This window comes from Choloepus didactylus, chromosome 10 (genome assembly GCF_015220235.1).
Source record: "Choloepus didactylus isolate mChoDid1 chromosome 10, mChoDid1.pri, whole genome shotgun sequence".
In the NCBI taxonomy this organism is placed as follows: Eukaryota; Metazoa; Chordata; class Mammalia; order Pilosa; family Megalonychidae; genus Choloepus; species Choloepus didactylus.
Genome location: NC_051316.1, coordinates 131,666,978 through 131,689,875, shown reverse-complemented (window position 1 = coordinate 131,689,875; position 22,898 = coordinate 131,666,978). Strand labels below are relative to the sequence as shown.

Genomic DNA, 22,898 nt, shown 5'->3' with positions numbered 1-22,898 from the left:
TGACCAGTGATCAGGGCACATGACGCTGCATTTTGGAGGCCTAGGTCCTTCGGGCCGACCCTGGCCCCAGCACGCTGTCCCAGGAGCTGGGGGAGCCCCTACTGCTGTGAGCTGCGGGGCTCACGGGGGGTGAGATTCCCAGCAAGTGCCACGGTTTCCCAGCCACTTCCTCCGGCTCTGCCTCGATGCCGCCCAGGCTCCACAGGCTCCAGAGGCTGAAACGGCTGATGCAGACAGCTCCTGCCAGTCCGGTACTTGTTTTGGTGGAGGGTTCCTGGAGACCCCCACCCGCCGTGACCCACATGCCCCCCTGTTGTTTTCTCTGCGAGACCATGGTCCAGGCTCCGTGCTCATCAGGAGGCACCTAAGGTCTGTTTTCTCTCTGTGTGGATGTTGGCAGCCTTTGATATCCAGGATCTAAATGCATTAATCATTAGGGTTTGCAAGTTTTTAACATAATGATTTGCTTTCCTGTCATCTTCCAAAGGTGACCAGTGAATTTTCTTCTTTTTTTTACTTTACTATAATTATGAAGTAATGGATTTAAGCACATTTGATACTTTCCACACCTTTGTGGCTCTGGTCTCATGGACACTCTGGTTGCTGGGCTCTGCCCGTCCCTCCCTCTTGCCGCCACCCGCGAGGGCCTCCTTGCTTCCTGGTGCGGCTGCCTCCAGGCTCCTTGTGCCCCGTGGCTCCTGACTGTGCGCTGCCTGGAGGCCTGACTTTTGTAGGTGGTTTGGAAAAGGGATCCCTACTTGCTTTCCTCGCCAGTTATGCTAGTAGCATTCATTGAATAAGTCTCCCTTTCTCACTGGCGTGAGGTCCGCATCTCTGCCTCTAGAGTGAGTCCACGTACACGTTGGCACCCATCCTTGCCTTCCGGGGCATCCGCTGCTCCTCGGTGTCTCTGCGGGGAGCTTTCCTATCTGTCAAGTCCTTCCTGATGGACTCGCCTCAGGAGAAATCGCAGTGTCTCTGACCACACAGCCCTCAGCCTCGTAAGGGGCCCAGCATACCTGCACTCTTTCTGCAGCCGTTGACGCCCGTTTCTCCTTGTTCCCTCAGCTGAAATTTGTGTTTGTGGTCTTTTAGGACGCCTCCCTGCTGGATGGCCGGGTGACGCTTCTCCGTGTACCTGCGGGCACTGTCGTGTCAAGGCAGGGAGACCAGGTGAGTCCGGGGCTGCTGCCAGAGCACGCACCCGGGGCGCCTCTCGGGAGCGCTCTGGGCCAGCAGAAGGAAACCCACCCATCCTAGTGTCTGAGAATCTCCCCCAAGGAGCGTTTGTTCAGGTTGTGGAGTTAGCCCTGGTTACGAGTGTTGAGACCCAGGAGTGTGTACATAGATGGATATTCTAATGTGGAGTGGTTATTTATCTCAATCTCAAACTCAGATGTGCCCCGTTCTCAAACTGGTACATGTGGAAAATCATTTCTTTTTCGTAAACAAACTTAATTTCTGATTCTGAGATCCCAGTTGCTGGGCAGGCAGAAGAGTGACGAAAACTCGGTCCTTGCTAGGAGTTGGTCTCTCCCTGGGTGCTGTCACGGCCTCGGGGTCGCCCTCGTGGCCACAGGCTGCTTTTCCCAGCAGGATCCACGCCCTTCTTTGCCCATGATGCTGGAGGGCGGGCTAGGCAGGAAAGGTTTCACCTGGCCTAGCACAGACCTTCCGTTTGTGTGCTGCGTTCCTCTGGGGCAGCACCATACACAGAGGTGCCTGCAGGTGGGACCCTCCGTGGGCTGAGCCCGGATGTGGGTGGGGGCCCGGGTGGCTCTGGGAGGCCAGGTGGGACTGTGGGTGACATGCCCAGAACAGCGGCCAGGCTGTACCTGGTCTGTCCTTCCTGGCCTCAGCGATGGGCTTTTGTGCTCTTCTGTCTGCTCTGGCTGTTCTTAAAGAGGCTATGAAGAGGTGGGGCTGCCACCTGGAGGTGGAGCGCAGCAGCTGCTCCCAGTCCACCTGGGACCTGAGGCTCGCAGGTCGCTCAGGCCTCCCGAGGATCCCGTAGCTGAGGGTGCTGTTCCGGCAGCTTTCACTTTTCTCTACACTCTGAAACTAGTTTTTGCCCTTGCCTCCTGTTCCCAGTAGGAACCAGTCCTCTGAGCACACCTCTTCAGGGGCGTCCGACATTCGCTGTTCTGCATCCCACCCTCTCTTTCTTTACTTTCCTTATGGGGACAGCCGACCATGTCAGCTGAGCCACCCACAGTGGAGACTCACTCCCGCACTGGCTCATCTTGGCGTTTGCCGGGGACCCCCCCTGGGCACGCCGCGTTCCCTCCTGGCCGCCTGCCTGTCTCCCTGTCCCTCCCCTCCTGCTGGAGCCACTCAGCGGCCGCCTCGGCCCCCAGGCACCCCGGAGCCCTCTCAAGCACAGCTGAGCTGTTCTCTACTAACCCTTTTCTGCTGGCTGGAGAGAAGGCATCAGGTTAGTAGGATGAGCAGATTTTGAAAGAGGCCCTATGATAGACACAAATAAGCTGGGGGTTGGCACATTTGCAGCTGGTGGATCTGAAATGAGTGTGATTTGTGCAGGGAGGTAAATAATAATGTCCTCAGGTTGTGGAGGGCAGGAAAGAACCAACGCCTGCCTGAAGGCAGTCGGAAGGAAGCTCTGTTCCTCACATCTGTGATGCTCTGCTAGCTGCCCCCACTGTTCCCTGCTCTGCCATGCATTGCCAGCGCCGGTTGCTACCAGCTGATTTTCCCAGGCTCTTGTGCCCACTGGCTTATGTGTGTGTTTGCCCGAAGGAGGCCCTGGCATGAGACTGGAGGAATTTCTCCCCTCTTTTTCCACTTTGGGTGGTGTCCCTTCCTTCACTCATGCTGCACAGGCCTTCCCGGGCCTTGGCGGGCTCTGGTTTCCCTCTGGCCCTGGCTTGGGTAGGGGCTGGTAATACCCTTGGCCCTGGAGATTCCTTAGCGCTTGAGAACCTTTTATTAAAAAAAAATTGCTGAAATTGAGGTAAGAATATTGGGAGTCCATCACTAGGCTAGTTCTCACAGCTAGGGGGCACACACTTCATTTGGAGCAGTGGGTGGGGTGGGCAGGGGGCCTCGTGCTCAGGGGCCTTGTGAGAAACCGTGTAATCTGCGTGCCCACCAGTGGGAAGGTTAATGCTACAGCCGAACTGAGTCCCAGTGATGGTTGGAGCAAGTAGTCAACCAACAGACAGAAGTGTTAACGGGAAACCGGAGTGAGACCAGCAGAGGAAGCCATGATGAGCTCCCACATGTTTCCGGAGGTCCGGAATAGGTTGTCACTCACCTGAGCTCCTTGCTGATCCAGTCTCCCAGCCTCAGCCTTTCTGCCACGTCTTCCAACTCCTGCATCAGCCTCTCCTCCTCCATCTGCAGCTGTTCACTGCTCAGTCCCTGCTGCCATCCTCATTCATTTGCTCTCAGATCTCCAGACAGCATCTGCCGAGGACATGGGCAGAGCCCTTGCCACAGGACACCTGCCATTCCGTGTGCCTGAGTGGAGCATGGCTGCTGGGTTAGCTGTAACAGCTCTAAGACCCCGTCTCAGCGCTGGGCCTGGGCTCAAGAGGCACTCGCTTGCACTCCTGACGCTTGTGTTCAGTGACGTTGAGCTGGTCTGAAAGAGCCTCTGTGCAGAGGCTGCGTCAGGTGCACATGCTCAGGAGGGATGGGAGCGGGCCCTGGTCGTCCTCGCCCCTGGTCAAACACAAAGCCTTGCACACAGTCCAAGCAGACGCAAGAAGGCCCAGCAGAAATTAACAGTAAATCCCAGGGCAGACCTGCAACTGCCTGTTGTGTTCCACAGCTCACACGCAGTTCTGTCAGCAAAGGGTGAAAGGCTCCCTGGTTCACGGTGTTACACACAATCGCTGACCCACCTCTGAGTGACCGGTAAGCTGTACTGACCCAGGGGCTACCCCTAGGGAGCCAGGAATAAAAATATAAGAACAATAATTAAAAAAACAAAAAAACAGAGACATGAGCAGCCACACTCTGCGGTGGATACAGACCCTACAGAATTAGTCCAGGAAAGTAACACGTAAACGAGCAAACAAAAACAACGGCAACCCTACAAATGGGGTGGGGAGGGGTGTGGAATCTAGAGTTGTTACTGTCTGTTTTCTGAAATGTCCAGTTCTCAATGAGAAATTGTAAGATGTGCTAGGAAACAGGAAAGTTTGACCCATACACAGGCAAAAGTACTCAGTAAAAATGTCCCTGAAGGGACCCAGATCTTGACCTTGGCGGGCAAAGACTTAAAGCAGCTGTTACAAAGATGTTCAAAGACCTAAAGGAAGCCATGTTTAATAAAAAAGTGATACATGATAACAACAAGTCAGCAAACAGAATATTCATAAATATGGAAGTTACTAAAGGAACCAAATGGAAATTCTAGATTTAAAAGTACAAAAACTGAAGAGAAAAATCCACTAGACGGGCTCAGCAACAGATTTGAGATGTCAGAGAATCAGTGAACCTAAAGATTGATCGGTAGAAATTATCCAGTCTGAGGAAGAGAAAGGAAAAGAAAAGGAAGGAAAGTGAGCAGAGCCTCGCAAGTGTGCCACCATATGTGTAGTGGGAATCCTTGAAGGACAGGAACGAGGGAGAGGGCAGAAGAAATTTGAAAAAAAGAATAATGGTTGAAAACTTCCCAAATAGGATGAAAAAGCACCTACACCTCCGTGAAACCAAGTGAACTCTCAAGTAGGATAAACACAAAGAAATGCACATGCAGAGAATCAGGGTCAGATTGTTGAAACAGCAGCATCCAGGGAGCCGCGGTGAGAAGAGCTGCTTTACAAGGAATGACGGGGGCTCCAGGAAACGCGGCGGAGGGGCCGAGTGCCAGAAGGTGACAGGCACCCGAGAAGCCTGCATCCGTAGAGATAAAAACATCTCCACGTGAACAAGGACGAGAGAATTTGTTGCTAACAGAACTGCCTTACAAGAAGGAAGTCCTTCAGGCTGACAGGAAATGGCACCAACAGTAACTCGAATCCGCAAAGAAATAAAGGGTCCTGGTAGAGACAATTAATTACATAGGGAATTATAAAAAGCCAGTATAAATAAATAAATATTCTCTCTTAAGTGAGTAAAAATTTGCATAAAACAGTAATTGTAGAATTGTATTGTGGGCTTATAACATAAAGATAGAATATATGTTACAGCATAGCACAAAGACAGGGAAAGAAATAGAGCTGTACTAGAGCAAAGTTTCTGTATTTCACTGGAATTAAGTTAGTTTCTGAAGTAAACTGTGAAAAGTCAACATGTATTTTATAGTCCTTAGAGCAACCACTAAGACATAAATTTAAGATCTATAGTGAAAAAAATCAAAGGAATTGAATTGGTCCATGAGAAAATATCTACTTAACTAAAAAAAGGCAGGAAAGGGGGAACAGAAGAACGAAAAGGACATAAGACATATAGAAAAAAAAATAGCAAAATGGCAATCGTAGATCCAACACATCAGTAATTATATTGAATGTTAATTGATTAACCGATCAAAAGGCAGAGATTGTTAGATTGTGTAAAATACAATATCCAGCTGTAGGCTGGTTACAAGAGACACTTTCAAGTCGTAACAAATAGGTGGGAAGTAAAAGGATGGCAGTAGGTGCACCTTGCAAACCTAACAAGATTCCCGATACCAAGTGGCTCACTGCTACCAGACAATAGACTTTAAGACAAAAATATTGCTAGAGACAGAGGGACATTTTATAATTTATAATATTAAAAGAGTCAATTCAGTAGTAAGATTCAACAGTTAAAAATGTAAGGACACTGTTCCAGTTTGCTAATGCTGCCATTATGCAAAAAAAAAAAACAGAACTGGATTGACTTTTATACAGGGGTTTTATTTGGATATTATCAGTGGGAATTTAAATGGTGCAGCCTCTGGAGAAAACAATTTGGTGTGCTCAGTAAGTTAAACATAGAATTACCAAATGGCCCAGGATTTCCAGTCCTGGGTATGTGCCCAGAGCAGTGTCAGGGACTCAGACAGGTGCTCACGCACAATGTTGATAGCAGTGTCATTCACAAGAGCCTAAAGGTGGAGCAGCCCAAGGATCCATGAGCAAATGATAGACACACAAATGTGGTCCATCCGTACGATGGACATTACTCAGCCGTGACAAGGAGTGAAGACCTGAGACATGCTACGGCATGGGTGGACCTTGAAGATATTAGGCTGAGTGAAATCAGCCAGACACAAAAAGGTCAAATATTATATGCTTCTATTTACATAAAATATCTAGAATAAGCAAATTTATAGATGCGGAAAGTAGATCAGATGTTCCAGGAATTGAGGGAGAAGGAAATGGGGGTTATTGCTTAAAAGGGGCAGACTTTTTGGTTGAGGTGATGAAAGCTCTTTGGTAAGGGCTGGTGGTGATGGTCACACAACCCTGTGGATGTAAATGATTAAAATGGGAAATCTCTATACATGTTTATGTTACTACAATGGAATTTTTAAATGACCTTCACATAAAGAAAAGGACAAGCTTTTCTGAATTCTAGCAAACATTTAAAGAAGAAATACTGCCAATCCTTCACAAATTCCTCTAGAAAATAGAGGAGAGAACACTTTCCAACTGATCCGATGAGGCCAGTATTACCCTGATACCAAAGCCAGATAAAGACAGCACAAGATGAGAAAGCCACGGACCCATATCCCTCATAACACAGACGTACAATTTCTCAGCAAATGTTAGCAAACCAAATCCAGCAATATGTAAAATGGATTGTATTCCATGACCACGTGGGTTTTATGCAGGGATATAATTAAAATCAATCAGTCTGTCGTATGAACAGAGTAAATGTCAGCGCATCATCTCGGCAGACACGGAAAAGCGTGTGGCGCCGCCCGAAGACTGAGGACGAGGCAGGCAGGGGCGTCTGCTTTTGCTACTTCTGTTTAGCAGCTGGAGGTTCTGCGAGTCTAATCGGATGAGAAAGATTGGAAAGAAAGGAGTAAAACTGTCCTTATTTGTGGACACCACGATCCTGTATGCAGAAAATCCTAAGCAATCCAAATGCAAAAATATCTACTAGGAATAATGCATGAGTTCAACACGGTTGTGGGTTACAAGATGAATGTTAAAAAGCCAGTTGTGTTTCCACATACTGGAAGTGAACAGTCAGAAATTAATGCTCAGGGATGAATCTGACAAAAGATGTAGACTGAGAACTGCGAGAAATTAAAGAGGACCCAGAGATGGGAAGACGATCCACATCATGGATGGGAAATCTCGGTATGACTAAATGGAAGTTCCTTCCAGGTGGATTTATAGAGTCAACCCAATACTTATCAGAATCCCAGAACCCTGTGTGAGTGTGATGCACAGAAATTGACCAGCAGATCCTAAAACGTACGTGTACTGCTGCAGAGGACCCAGAGTGGGTGACAGGATTTTGAAAAGAAAGAGAGTTGGAGGACTCACACTCCCGATTCCAAAACAACGAGGCAGCCACAGTAGCCAGGACAGCGTGTCAGGGGCATGGGGCAGACGTGTCGATCGGTGCTGACAGCTCCTGGTCGCTGCTGGGGATGCTCACGGGGAAAGCCACGGCCCTCATCACGCACGAGAACAGCTCACCGCGGAGCAGCGGCCGGAGCACGAGAGACAAAGCTCTAGAGCTTTTAGAGCAAAGCATAGAAAAACCTGTGTGGCCTTGGCTTAGGCAGAGTCTTCATCTATGACAGCAAAATCATAATTCATAAAAGTAAATATTGACAATGGACTTCATCAGAATTTAAATTTAAGAGGTCAAAGATCCCATTTAAAACCTGAAAAGTCAGGCCACAAGCTGGGAGGAAATGTTTGCTTATCATATATTTGATAAAGGACTTGTCTCTGGAATTTGTAAAGAACTCCTACAATTCAACAATAAGGAAAACAACCCCAAGTTTTAAAATGTAACTTTATCTTGAGGCGATGGCAGTTGTTAAGAGATACCCTGTTACCAGCCTCCTCCGTGGTCGTGTCACAGCCGGATCTGTGCTGAGCAGCCCCTGCCACAGGACCCTCCTGGGGCCCGTTTGTAGCCCCCCCTTCCCTCCAGCCCTCGGACCCCCAGCCCCCGGCTGCCAGTAATCCGGTCTCCAGTTCCGTAGCTTTGTCACTTCAGGAGGGTTGTGTGGATGGCATCATCCAGTAAGGAGCCTTTTGGTGTTGGCTTTTTCCGCTAAGCATAACTCTCTGGAGGTTACCCAGTTCCAAAAGGCCCAGAGATTCATATAGTTCAAATGTTCAAATGTTACCAACCGTTTCACCAGAGAAGTGTGTAGTGGCCATAATAAAACACAGAAACAGTAACAAGTTTTGGCAAAGATGTGAAGAGACTGAAACCTTTGTATATTGCCTGTATATGATGTTGCCACTTTGGAAAACAGTTTGGGAGTTTCTTAAAAAGTTAAATTCATGAAAACTATACAGTTCCTCTCAGGAATCTAGCAAAGAGAACTGCAAACATAGTTCTACACAAAGACATGTATGTGAGCGTTTTTGTCAACATTCTTCATAATAGCCCAAATCTGGAAAGAATCCAAATGTCCACCAACTGGCGAATGGATAGAGAAAATGATATTTCCACACAATGGAATATTATTCAGCCATTAAAAGGGTCAAACTAATGATACATGCTACAACCTGGATGATCCTTAAATAAAGTTTTGTTAAGTGAAAAAAACCCAGACTCTAAAGGCTCCGTGTTGTGTGACTCCAGTTATATGAAGTGTCCAGAAAAGGGCTCTGTGGAGATGGGGGTGGGCAGGGGCTCCGGCGGCAGGAGGGATTTGGGGCTGATGGAAATTTTCTGGAACGGAGTTGGTAATGGTTGCACAATGTGGTAAATTTGCTGAAAACTGTTGACTTGTCTGCTTAAAATGGGTGAACTTCTTGGCACATAAATTAGCCTCCGCCGTGCTGGTAGGAGAAGCACAGAGCTCGTGAGGAGCGCAGGGTCGGCTGCGGCCACCTCTGCCTGAGTCCGCGGCTGCGGTGACTGCTGACCGGCGCCTGGTGCCAGCAGGGTCTTTGGTGATTCCAGCATCCTTTTGCTAGCCAGCGAACTTCTGGTGTGGATTTCTGGTGATCGGCATCTTTCGGTGCTAGTGCAGCCGGATGCATGTTCCTCAGGGCTGCTCAGGCACGGCCCGCCCTGTGTCCATCGCCGTCCGCTCCTGCACACACCCTCCTGTGACCCAGCGAGTGGTGGAAATGGGCTCCCACAGACGTCCCGACAGGGCCCAGTCCACCCAGTGGCTGTGGCAGAGCCAAGCTGGCTGCGGTGCAGCCAGGGAAGGTGGAGCACGTGCTGCTGGGTGAGGAGCCGGTGGCTGTGGAGATCGGGTGGTCTCAGCCCGTGTCCCCTAGAAAGAAGTCCCAGAGGCAGCAGGGGCTCCGAGGCGACTCTTGAGCCCTGTGGGTGAGGGGAGGGGACGTCCGGGGATCTGGAGAGGTCAGAGGACAAGTCCCAGGACATCCAGGGACAGAGCTGGTGGGTCTGGGCCACGGCAGGGCGGCCCAGATGGCAGGTGTGGTGGGAGGGGCCATCGGCGCTGTCCCCGCGGTGGGGAGGGAGAAGGATGCGTCCCCGGGGAGAGCAGAGTGGAGCTGCGCGGTGGCGTCCCCGCTGTCCGGCCCTGGCCTGGCTGTGGCAGGTGATCGCTCAGTTGCAGAGCTGCAGGTGCTGTGGAGCGTTTCCCGGAGGCCCTTCTGCTGAAGAGATGCCCAGCAGGCGGGGAGAGGCTGCGTGTGGCCTCCCGGGGCCTGACTCACTGCCGAGCCCTGTGTGTTCTCACGCCGAGCCATGGGACCTCCTCGGGGTCCGGCTGCCCCACCGGGGCCCCCTGTGACCCGGCCCAGGCCACCCCTCCAGCCTCTGCCGCGCGCCCTGCTCGGCGTGTGGGTTTCTGCCCGAGCAGACAGCCTGTTGTCTTGTTAGGACGTCAGCATCCTCTTCGTGGTCTCGGGGCTGCTGCACGTGTACCAGCGCAAGATCGACAGCCAGGAGGACACCTGCCTGTTTGTCACGCGTCCCGGGGAGATGGTGGGCCAGCTGGCCGTGCTCACCGGCGAGCCCCTCATCTTCACCATCAAGGCCAACAAGGACTGCGGCTTCCTGTCCATCTCCAAGGCGCATTTCTACGAGTGAGTGCTGCCCTGGGGTCACGTGCGTGGGTGTGCGGCCATGGTGTGTGTGTGTGGGGGGGGGCTGTTCTGCTTGCTCCCTGGTTTGAGTCGTTCTGTGGGTTGACTTCGCTGCTGTCCGCTAAGGCCTGAGACAGTCCCCTGAGATTGGCTGGCGGCGCGGAGAGAGGCTTTGTGATGTGGCTTCTGCACGGCAACTCCGGGCTCCCAGGTCGCTCTGCCCACTCAGTCCTTGTCTGCCGACAGCCGGGCCTGACACTGCTCCTGCTCCTCGGGTGTCTTGCCCACGTCGGCCTCGGGCTCTGGCCAGTCGAGTAGGTGGCCTTGGACTCCCACAGCAGCGTGTGGGGAGAGTGGGCTCAGGACCTGCTGTCGCAGTGCAGGAGCTGCTGTTTGTGGGCCGTGGGCAGAGCCGCTCCGAGCTGCATCCCTGGAGATCCCCGGCCGTGTAGCCTCGGTTCCCACACAGGAGACAGCGTTCTGGGGCAGGAGGGTGAGCACAGTGGCAAGGGAGCTTGGAAGCTTGGTCTTGTCCTCAGATCCTCAGAAGATGGGGGTCGGGTGTTTGTGGCACAGCAGGGGTGGCCCTGGGAGCAGCACCTCAGCGCAGGGAGGGGCAGGGGCACGCCGGAGCCTTGAATTTGTGTCCCTTCCTAGGATGGCAAAACCGGTCCCCATCTTCCCCTGGGTTTGGGGCTGTGGGACCCTTGCCAGCCTGGCCGCAGCCTGTGTGTTTCAGTTTGCTAAAGCTGCTGAGATGCAACATGCCAAAAATGGATTGGCTTTTACCATGAGGATTTATTAACTTAAAATTTACAGTTTTAAGGCCATGAAAGGGTCCCAGTTACGGCATCAACAGGATGATACCTGGACTCTGAAGACAGGCTGTGGGCATCCAGGGCTCCTCTGTCACATGGGAAGGCACATGGTGGCGTCTGCTGGGCCTTCTTTCCTGGGTTACGCTGCTTCCAGCTCCTGGTTCCAGTTGCCCCCTCTCTGGATGTCTGTGGGTCCTCTCTCAGCATCCCCGGGGCTTTTCTCGCCAAGCTCTCTGGGTGTTTCTCTTTCTGAGCTCTCTGGGCCTTTTCTTCCCTTTATACCCCTATAGGACTCCAGAAAAGGATTTAAGACCCACCTAGAATGGGGCTGGTCACATCTCAGCTGAAACAACCTAACCAAGGTCCCACCCACAATAGGTCTGCCCCACAGGGATGGATTCAAAGATTAACATGGCATTTACTGGGGTACGGAACAGCTCCTAACCAGCACACTCCACCTTTGGGACCCCCAAAAGGCTTGTTCTTTCCATATGCAAAATATGTTCATTCCATCACAGTATCACAAAAGCCTTAAATCATTTCAGTAATAACATTAAGTACAAACTTACCAAAATCAGTTACAGGTGTGGTCTGTCCTAAGGCAAAATTCTCCTCCAGCTGTGGACCTGTGAAACTTAGAACAAGTTATCTGCTTCCGATAAATAAAGAAGGCCACAGTCGTAGGTAAACGTTCATATTTCCATATGGAGAAATTGGAAGGAAAACAGGGTCACCGGACCCTAACAGTTCCCCAACCTACAGGGCAAACGCCATTAGATTTCCAGGTTTGACAGTCATCTATAGAAGGATGTTTTACCTTTAGGGCTTGAGAGAATGGCAGCCCCACCCTCTTCAAGGGCCTTTGTGGTGGCCCTGCTCTCTCCAAACACTGGGGTGAGGGCTCCAGCATCTCCACACACTCGGGAGATGGCCCTGCTCTTGCCCCAGTCTCCTGAGGCACCTGGGTGACAGCTGGACTCTTCCATCTTCAGGACACAGACTCAGCCCCCTCCGAACAGGGGCTGGTGGCCAGGATCTCCCTGACCCCGGGGAATGTGCTCCATGCTCTCCGGGGCCTGGGGCGGCCACACTCTTCCTGAACCACAGGGCAGAAGGCCTGCCCTCCACAAACCTTGGAGCAAACTCACCCTTTCCATGTGCATGGGGGAGCCGTGTGTGGCGAGAGGAGTGTCGGGGAGCCGGGGCAGGGTGAGGTCTGGCCTGACTCTTTGGGTGGCCCTGACAGGATCATGCGGAAGCAGCCGGCTGTCGTCCTGGGCGTGGCACACACTGTGGTGACCCGCATGTCCTCCTTCGTCAGACAGATTGACTTTGCACTGGACTGGATGGAGGTGGAGGCTGGGCGGGCCATCTACAGGTGAGCCCATCTCCAGGTGAGGCCTGCAGGGTCCTGTCTGGGCGAGGCTGGGAGTGGAAGGTGAGGGACATGTCCTGTTGTGTGGGGGCACTGCATTTCCCACCTCCTGAAGGAGAAGTGCTGGTGTCGTCGCCACTGCCCACAGCTGTGGTCACAGCTCAGTGCTGTGGGATCTGAATCGAGGACAGAGTTTCTCTCGCTCCACCCCACGCGATTACCACGGCTGCTTCGTGGCTTCCTTCTGGGTACTTTACATGCGTGTGGACGCCCAGGCTCACGCAGACACCGGCACACACAGACACTGGGGCACACGCAGACGCCAGGGCATGTGCAGACTCCGGGGAACACGCAGATGCCTGGCACACGCAGATGCTGGGCACACGCAGACCCTGGCACATGCAGATGCCGGGGCACGTGCAGACTCCGGGGTACATGCAGACCCTGGCACATGCATACGCCAGGGCACACGTAGATGCCGGGGCACACGCAGACCCTGGGGCACACGCATATGCCTGGCACGTGCAGACCCCAGCACACGCAGACGCTGGGGCACACGCAGACACCGGCACACGCAGACCCTGGGGCACACGCAGACACCAGGGCATATGCAGACTCCGGGGACACGCAGATGCCTGGCACACGCAGACGCCGGGGCACACGCAGATGCCGGGGCACACGCAGACCCTGGGGCACACGCATATGCCTGGCATGTGCAGACCCCAGCACATGCAGACTCTGGGGCACACGCAGACACCAGGGCATATGCAGACTCCAGGGACACGCAGATGCCTGGCACAGGCAGACGCCGGGGCACACGCAGATGCCGGGGCACATGCAGACTCCGGGGTACATGCAGACCCCAGCCCATGTATATACCAGGGCACACGTAGATGCCGGGGCACACGCAGACCCTGGGGCACGCAGACACTGGCACACGCAGACCCTGGGGCACACGCATATGCCTGGCACGTGCAGACCCCGGCATATGCAGATGCCAGCACACGCAGATGCCGAGGCACGTGCACACTGCGGGGCATGTGCAGACCCCAGCACACGCAGACGCCGGGGCACACGCATATGCCTGGCACATGCAGACCCCAGCATATGCAGATGCCAGCACATGCAGACGCCGAGGCACGTGCAGACTCCGGGGCATGTGCAGACCCCAGCACACGCAGACGCCGGAGTACACACAGACGCCGGGGCACACGCTGACACCGGGGTACACACAGATGCTGGGGCACGCGCAGATGCCGGGGCCCACGTAGACGCTGGGGCACACGCAGATGCCGGGGCACGTGCAGACTCTGGCACACACAGATGCCTGGTACATGCAGACGCCGGGGCACCTGCAGACTCTGGGGCACGTGCAGACCCCGGGACATGCAGGCACCGGGGCACATGCAGACTCGGGGGCACATGCAGACTCGGGGGCACACGCAGACGCCAGCACACGCAGACGTCGAGGCACTTGCAGACTCCGGGGCATGTGCAGACCCCGGCACACGCAGACCCCAGCACACTCAGACTCCGGGGCACACAGAGACGCCGGCACATGCAGACACTGGGGCACACATTGACTCCGGGGCACATGCAGACCCTGGGGCACACACATATGTCTGGCATGTGCAGACCCTGGCACATGCAGACTCCAGGGCACACACAGATGCCTGGCGACGCAGACCCTGGCACACACAGACACCGGGGCACATGCAGATCCCAGCACACGCAGACCCGGGGCACTCGCAGACCCCGGGGCATATGCAGACCCGGGTACACACAGACGCCAACACGCAGATGCTGGGGCACACGCAGACACCGGCACATGCAGACGCCGGGGCACACGCAGACACTGGGGCACATGCAGACCCTGGTACATGCAGACGCCAACACACGGCCTTCTTTCCACAGCAGTATGCATAGACCCATACCAGTTTTTTAAATGACCTAATAAAAGCAGTATTAGACACACACCCATCAAGATGCTTCTGTGCTGGGTGCAGGCCATGATGTGTCCCCGGCCATCTCCTGGGGCTGAGCCTGCGCCGGGTTTGCCTAGCTCAGCACCTGCCCGCCACCCCGGGGTGCCCAGGCCCTTCACACCCTTAGCGCCAACCAGGAGCCCCAGGAGCTCAGCCTCGTGGGGTTATTGCACCCATTTTTATAGAATTTGAAGTTAAAACTAAGACGTTTAAAGTAGTTATTATTTTTAAATAACGACCCGTTACCTATTAATGTGATACCTTTTAATGAAAACCAACTATATTTTCCTAAAAAAAAATTGGTGAGAAGCCTGGCATTTTGTTTTTTTTATATTTTTGCACCTCTCTTTAATTTCTGGCTCGGTGGTTGGAGCTGGATTCCCACATCTGCCTCGGCATCCTGTTGCTTGCAGGAGGCTGGTTTGGTTGCAGCGAGTGGAAAAAGCACCCACCCTGGTGGGGAAGAGAGCAGAGCACACCCACTGCTTTCCCAGAGGCGTGGGTTTTCTTCTGCGGCCCCCTGGCTCCACGAGGGGCAATTCCGTAGATTCAGCGGGTGTGTGCTCTGCCCCAGTGGTCAGAAGAAATCTGCCTTTGGCTTCCGGTGCCGCACCCGGCCCGGCCCCTGGCCGCCTTCGAAGGGCTGGCTCAGCTTCCTGGTCCCCCAGGTCAGGTTGGGGCCCCGAGGCCCTTCCGCCTGCCCCCTCCTGCCACCCCTGGATGTGCACAGACGTGGGGTTGGAGCTGAGGGGCTTCTGGGGGCTCTGCCAGTGTGCCCTCCCACCCAGCGACCTGCACGTGCTTTCCAGGCAGGGGGACAAGTCAGATTGTACGTACATCGTCCTGAGCGGCCGGCTGCGCTCTGTGATCCGGAAGGACGACGGGAAGAAGCGCCTGGCCGGGGAGTACGGCCGAGGAGACCTGGTGGGGGTGGTAAGGCCGTACCCTCCTGCTTCCCTCAAGGCTGAGGCGGCCCTGGCCCCCTGTCTGTGGGGAGCACTGGGGCTCGGGGACTCTGGCTTCCAGCAGTTTCCAGGGCTCTGACCAATGGCCACAGCAAGCCATGCTCGCTCCTCCACCCCCTCCCTTCTCCCAGCCCCCCCCCCCGCCACCTTCCAGCCCTTCCTTAATGCCCAGCTGCACACCGTGCCCTGCGTGCGGCCTTCCCGAAGCTCCCCAACCTTCCCAACTCCTTGTGTAGCCTTGAGCCGAGTCAGCCCCTGGCTGCGGTGCGGGGCGGGCCCCGAGGTTTTGGGTGTGGCCTTGCAGCCCTCCCCATTTCTCAGGTGGAGACACTAACACATCAGGCCAGAGCCACCACGGTACACGCCGTGCGGGACTCAGAGCTGGCCACGCTGCCCACAGGAGCACTGACGTCCATCAAACGCAGGTACCCGCAGGTGAGGGTGCAGCACAGCCCTCGGTGGGTCCTGGGCTGGGTCCATGAGCAGCCCGCAGGCTCCTCTTTTTCAGGCCACATCCTGTCTGGTTAGGGGAGTGGGGCGTTGGGGTGGTGAATGTGCGGGCTCAGGGCGGGTGTCCAGAACCAGGCTAGACGGAGGTGCCTTCCGGAGGCGGCAGGCTTTGTGGCTGCAGAGGAAGTTGGGGGCAGCCTGGATGGCCGGGAGTGGCAAGGGCTGAGCTCCTAGTCGTCAGGACTCGGCCCCCATTGGTGAGGGGTGGGCCCCGCACAGACGAGACCCCCAGGTGGTACTGCAGAGCCGGGCAGGGGTGCAGCTGGCTCGCAGTGGGCTCTCCCAATGGGCGCGGCCGTTTTTCCTGGTGTTTCCTCCCTGTTTCTGAGCAGCGGGATGTAGTTGAGGAAGTGGAAAAGGACCGGATCTGGGAGGTTTGGCAGAAGGGCTGGTCGGGCTGCTAGGCCCCGGGCAGCTGTTCAGAAGGATCTGCAGCCCCTGAGCCTCGACAGCCCAGGGACCCCGGCTCCCGGGGGCCAGCTGCACGGAGACAGCCCCGCAGTGCCGTCGCTGCGGATGCCTCGGGTGGTAACAGATCAGAGACACACGTCTGGGTAGGGTCCATTCAGGGAATGTCAGGATCGTCCCGTGCTGGGAAATGATGAAAATGTGATTAATTATGGCAACAAATTAAAAGAGAAAACCCTACGATTCTGTTAGGAAATCAAGAGATTTGACAGAATTCAGTCATTACTAATAATTACTAATTACACTGTGGTGTAATTACTAATAAACTGGTAATTAAATAAATAGTAAATAAATAAATTAGTAATTACTAATAAACACTCTAAGTAAAATAAGAATTAAAAGACACCTTTGAATACAACAGACTATTTATTCCAGACCATCAAAATCAAGAATAAGACAAGTTGCCCACCAGTCCTGGAGGTTTTAGCTAATAGGAAAAGTGAAAGTGAGGAAACAATTGCTGTACATTTGGAAAAGGAGTAAAAACTGTATTTGCAGATGACATATCTTTTTTTAGTAGAAAACCCCAAGGAAACAAACTACCTGAATTTAGAAGAGAAACTGGTAAATTGTTTGGTTACAAGATGAATGTAATAAAATTGGTAATTTTTTTTATACTTCTAATAACCAAGTAGTAGCAGAAATGAGGAAAAAAACCTCCCCCAGGTAAAATAGCAAATTCTTCAGAGCAAGTTCAGTCGGAAAGAAGCGGGCCTTTGTAAGAAAATGGGGACGTCTCACCGAGGGGCAGCACAAGCGAGCGCAGGGGCGTCTGCTGGCCAGGCCCCCATCGGCTCACGGTTCTGAGGCGAGACACGCAGAACCGCGGTGTCGGCAGGCCGTGCCCCCCGAGAGCTGCGTTCTGGGGCTGGCCGTCGTCAGGCCCCTTGGCTTTTCCACCACAGGGCAGCACACATGGGGGCATCTTCTCTTCCCCCTGAGTCCGCTGACTTCCAGCTTCCTTTGCTTGTAAGGACGTCGGCCTGACTCAGTTTGGTCTCCTCTTTTCACACGTGAGTTCACGCCTCACCCGACAAGGTCTTCGAGGCTATACTCGCAGGGAGGGTGGGGTGGGGCCTGAGCGAGCCCGTCACGGGGTGACTCGGGCCCAGCGCTGTTCTTGAGTGGTCAGACCTGCTCTCGTGAAAGGGCAAAGCCCTGGGCAGGCTGAGTCTCCCGCCCCGCTGGCCCCTGGCTGTGGGCAGCACGGTGCAGCCTGCTTGCTCAGGCAATGCCTTTGGCTTCATGTGCTGGGGACTCTTTATGGGGCTCCATGTCTCTGCTCGCTAGGCGCCCTGAGTGAGTGTGCCCACGGGAAGCCCCCCGACAGCCCCTGGCCTGCTGCACCTGGCTGCCAGGCCGGCGGGGACCTCTTCCAGGGGTGCGGCCGCGGCCCAGCCCGTCCCGGAGGCCACAGCCAGCACTGCTTCGTGTGTGTGGGTAGTATGTTTTCTTATTGTTTCTTTAAATAATAAAACAACAACAAGCCTTTCTTAAATAATTTTTTTTTAATTCCCCTAACTGGAAAGTCAGGCCAGCTCCCACATTGTTCTGGAATTGGCATTGCCGTGACAACACATCCCGCCTAGCCCAGAAACAGCCGAGCTGCCTGTGGCCAGGCCCGGGCTGGGGCTGCTTGTCTCTAGTGAAGCCCCTTGAGCCCTCCAAGGCAGCTGGGCCACCCCCCGGCCTCGGCGCGTTGGGGTGAGAGTCTGGAGCGCACGCTCAGCTTTGGCCGCGTCCTGAGTGCCACTGACCTGCGGGCACAGCTTCAGGAGGGGGTCTGTAGGGTGCCAGGCCGGCGGGGGCCTGGGCTCCTCCCTCCCGCCCCCCTCCTGGAGAGCACGTGTCCCCACCGTGGTCATCACCGTCTCCACCCCCTGCTCTGTGGTTCCCCTGGGACTGACCCCAGCTGGACTCCCTGCACCCTCGCTGCCCCCTCAGCCTGCTGCTCCCACGTGTCCCCACCGCCCCACTGTGCCGGGGGAGCGCCGCCCTGGGGGACGTGTCTGCAGGCCCCTGGCGGCCTTTTCCAGGAAGGAAAGTTCCTCTGCCCTGCCCTGAGAGTGCTGCCTTTGTGTTCTGTGAGAATTCTCTCCCCGCTGGGCAGCCCGTCCGGGGCCACTGGCAGGCCGCCCTGCGAGAGTGCGCTTAGTGCTTTTTGCTTTTTAGTGGCACTGGGCCCTCCCAGAGTCTGATCTCCAGGTCCCCTTGCCACATGTCACACGGTGGTGCCAGCTGCTGGTGAGGCGACCGTGTGGCTGCGGTGGCTGTGCTGGCTTGGCTGAGCCCCGTTCCCGGGAACACCTTTGTCCTCCGTGCTTTCCTTGCTTTCCTCACTGCTGGTCTCCTCTTTCTCTTTGGGCTCTGAGACCATAAGATGTCACTGCTTCCTCTTGCAGCTGATCAGAAACATGAGCGAGATCTGCCTCCAGGTTTAGAGGCCAGGTCGGGTCCCCCAAAAAGGCTGCCCATGCCCTGACCCTGGTCCCGTGGGTGTGAAATAGGGTGTTTGAAGACGAGGCCACACTGGACCGGGGCAGCCTTTGTCCAATAGGATGTGTCTGTGAGGGCAGGAAATGTGGACGTGAGGGCAGAGGGGAGCGGGCAGCCATCCGATGGAGGAGGCAGAGGCTGAGGTGCTGCTGCTGGAAGTTAGAAAGGGCGGGGACGCAGCTCCCCCCGGGTTCTGAGGGAGCGCAGGCCTGCGATGTCTTGATTTGGGGAGCCTGCCTCCAGAACTGCAAGGGAATAGAGGTGGTGGCTTTGTTTCGGCGGCCCCAGGACCCCAGGACCTCCGGCAGGCGGCTGCATTCAGGCGTGCTCCCGGCTCCCTGCGTGCTGCAGAGCCAGCCTGACCAAGGTCACTGGGACACGGACCAGAAGTACTGTGGCAGCACATCCTCATCCCTGGAACCTGGGGATGTTACCTGATTTGGAAAAAGGTCTTTGCTGATTTAGTAACATAAAAGAACTTAAAATGAGGTTTTCCTTGCTCCAGTTTGCTAACGCTGCCGGAATGCAAAACGCCAGAAATGGATTGGCTTTTATAAAGGGGATTTATTAGGTTACAGATTTACAGTTCCAAGGCCATAAAATGTCCAAACTAAGGCATCCTCAAGAGGACACCTTCACTGAAGAAAGGACAATGGCTTCCAAAACACCTCTGTCTGTTGGGAAGGCACGTGGCTGGTGTCTGCTGGTCCTTTGCTCCTGGGTTCTGGTTTCAAAATGGCTTTCTCCAGAATGTCTCTGGGCTCCTCTCTCCCAGCTCCCGTGCATCCTTGCTTGTTTCTCCCAGGGTGTTTCTCTCTAAGTGTCTGGGGGGTCCTCTCTTAGCTTCTCTGGGGCAAATTCTGGGCTTCATCTCTTAGCTCCAAGAGTCTCCAAGCATCAGTGTCTGTGTTGGGCCCTGAGCTCTCTTAAACAAAGGGCTCACCCACAGCTGGGTGGGTCACATCTCCATGGAAACAGTCAAGAGGTTCCACCCACAGTAAGTCCACATCAACAAGACTGGGTTAAAAGAGCGTGCCTCTCCTGGGGTTTCTAACCAGTGCGATCTCGGGCCGTCGGGGTGGGCCTACAATGGGGGCAGGTGATGCAGAGCTACACGGAGCTGCGGCCAGCCTGGGCGCTGACCCAAAGAGGCCAGGGACCTTCAGAGGGGCCAAGGCTCTGCCAGCTCCTGGATCCTCCTCGCCATGAGGGAATTCACTCCTGCTGCTCTCAGCCCCTCAGTTTGTGGCCATTTGGGGCGCTGCTGTAGCAGACCCTGAAAATGTTGGCACGGCTTTGGAGTTTGAACGTGGGTAGAGGCTGGGTAAGATTTGAGGGTGTGATAGATCATTTTAAGCGACTTTCAGTAGAAACGTGGACACAAAAGGCCCCTTGGTGAGCTGTCAGGAGTGAGGCGCGAGAGCAGGTGCTTACAACAGCGAGCCCAGGCCTCCCGGCGCCGACTCCAGAGGAGACAAGGAGGGTGGCCTCGCTGCCTCGGGGTTTTGAGGAGCGCAGAACTAAATGATGAACTGATTATTTAGCTGAGGAGATTGAAGGTAATGGCTTGGTTTCTTCTCGCTGCTTATAGTAAAATTTGAGTGAAAAAGTAAGTTTAAGGGAAGAACTGTTAAGCAAGAAGGAACCAACCCTTGATGACTTGGAAAATTCTCAGCCCATCCAGATTGCGAAAGATGCTCAAATTAGGAGACGCAGTGTGGGGCCGCGTGCTCTGGGGAGAAGGCCGAGGGTGTGGCTGGGCCACCTCTGCTGGAGAGATTAGGCGGAACTCGTGCCTCCAGTCCCCACCCAGCACAAGAGCCAGGAGGACCTGCTGAGGACTCGTAAAGGGTGAGGGTCCCTGCGGCACACACGGGAGACCCACGGGGTTTCTGAGAGCGTTTCGCCAGCGGACGCACTGCCGGCGCGGGCTGCAAGGCTGCAGGCAGGACGAACGGAAAGAAGGTTGCTAGAACCCAGAGCTGCACCTGAGGACCGCTCCACTGCAAACACGAGCTGCCCGCAGGGTGGAACCCACGCCGTGGGTTGTTCCTGCGCCTTGGACCCTCAGGGACTCTGCCTCCTGTATATCAAAGCTGCTTGGCACCAGGGACACCTTTCTGCCTCTTTCAGAATAGTGACGTCTGTGGCTTGTGTCCAATACCTGTCTCCGCACTGCATTTTGGAAGCAAACACCTCATTTCCTAGTTTCACAGGTCCACAGAAGGAGCAGAGTGTCCCCGCGATGGGCCACGCCAAGTCCCCTGGTTCCAGCGGAACTTGGACCCGAGCTCAGCTGTCCTGCCTCGCGCAGGGATGCGGCCACGGGCAGATGCGTTTGGCATGTGGGACAGATGTGAGCCTTTGGAGGTGAGAGGCAGAATGTCACTCCCCAAAAGATATGTTCAGTTCCCAAATCCTCAGATCCAGTGACTGTGACCTTATTTGGAAAAAGGGTCTTTGCAGATTTAAGTTCAGGATCTGGAGGTGAGGAAACTGATGGAGTTGGGAACACCGCTGTGCCTCCTGCTCTCGGAGGTTTTCTCGTGCCCCGTTCCCGTCAGCCCCACTTCCCACCCTGACGACCACTTTGCTGGCTTCCGTGTGAATGAAGCGGGCAGCAGGCGGTGGCTTGTGTCTGCCTCTCTGCTCAGTGCTGTTGAGATGCAGTTCACCTACCACACAGCTCACCATTTAAAGTGGGCAATTATGGTTTTTTTGTGTATTCAGAGATAAGGACGGCCACCCCCGCCACTGCAGTCAGGTGTGGAACGTTCTCATCGCTTCCTGCAGAAACCCTGAACCTTCAGCTGTCACTTCCCTGTTCCCCCACCCTGCCCCCGACCTGAGCAGCCACTGATCCGCTTTCCATGTCCGTGGGTTTTTCTATTCTGAGCATTTCGTAGAAATGGAGTCACATCGTGTGTGGCTTTGCGTGTCTGGCTTCTTTGACTCAACATAATGTTTTCAAGGTTCATCGTCTTGTGGCATGAATCGCCACTTCATTCCTTTTTCCAGCTGAGTAGAGCCCCACTGTGTGGGTCAACCGCATTTCATTTGTTCATCTGCTGATGGACATTTGGGCTGTTTCCACCTTCTGGGCATCTGAGTGTTGGTGCCAGGATGATATTTTTGAGATACATTTTGTGTCTCTTGTTGGTGCATTCTTCATTCTTTTTTATTGCTAAGTGGAATTCCATTGCATACCATGATTTATTTGTCCATTCTGTTAATAGACATTTGAGTTGTTTCCAGTTTAGGGTAGAATAAGGCTGTTAAAACCCTTTTGTATACGGGTTTTTGTTTCTCTTGGGTAAATATCTCAGAATAGAAGTAGGTCGCAGTGCAAGGAGTTACCTAGCAGTTCTCCAGGGCGCTGGTGCCGTTTTACACTCCTGCCCATGGCCTGGCATCTGAGGGGCCCGGTTGCCTCACGTCTTTGCCAACACTTGGCACCGTTGGCCTGCTCTGCTTTAGCCACCTCTTGTGTATAAAGTGACATCTCATTGTGACTGGAACTTGTATTTCTCTGATGAATAAAGATGTTGAGCACCTTTCCTTGTATTTACTGGCCTAGTTTGAGCCTTGATCACTTGATGTAGAAATGATCAACTTTTGAATTGGCTTTTAGAATTTTAATTTTTCAGTTGTGTTAATTGTGTTATGTCATGTTTTTAAAGGCTTTTGTCTTTTAGAGATAAAGTTAAAATATTAATGGATTAAACACTGTTGGGATTGGCTTCAGAATATCCCAGGCATGTGAGTGGATTTGGGTATAAACGAAACAAGATTATCAGAGCTGGGGGTGGGGGGCGGTTCACTCTGTTCTTCTCTCTGCTTTTGTCTTGTTTGAAGTGATCCATGATAAAATTTGTTTTTAAAATTAGCCCTAATTAACAGTTTGTTTCTAGATCCATTGTATATAAACCTTTTTAATCCTGTTTTGGAGTATTCTGCCAAAATCTTTTTGTCTAATCTCCTAAAATTCTGTGCAGTTTGGCCCGTGTCCTCCGAGGTCCTCGGCTGCAGCGTTGTGGGCGAGGGGAGTGGAAGGGAGGCTCCCCGGGGTCGTTTGCAGCCTGCGGGGCCTTCGGAGCCAGCGCCTTCTGTGTGAGCCCCCGGGGTCTCGAGTG

The 22,898-nt window shown here is 54.0% G+C and overlaps 1 protein-coding gene across 11 annotated transcripts in view; it reads left to right on the top strand.

Annotated features, from left to right (window-relative positions):
- The window catches only part of PNPLA7 (patatin like phospholipase domain containing 7), a 116,214-nt gene that overhangs the window by 44,614 nt on the left and 48,702 nt on the right, over positions 1 to 22,898 (top strand). For all 11 annotated transcript variants that reach the window (XR_005210668.1, XM_037797680.1, XM_037797681.1 and 8 more), the window contains 5 exons: positions 1,096 to 1,173; positions 9,943 to 10,148; positions 12,213 to 12,344; positions 15,136 to 15,259; positions 15,613 to 15,726. Coding sequence is in view for 10 of the 11 variants with exons in the window: in XM_037797680.1 (XP_037653608.1) it covers positions 1,096 to 1,173; positions 9,943 to 10,148; positions 12,213 to 12,344; positions 15,136 to 15,259; positions 15,613 to 15,726 (654 nt within the window). In the remaining variant the exon portion in view is untranslated. The remainder of the gene's footprint in view (positions 1 to 1,095; positions 1,174 to 9,942; positions 10,149 to 12,212; positions 12,345 to 15,135; positions 15,260 to 15,612; positions 15,727 to 22,898) is intronic.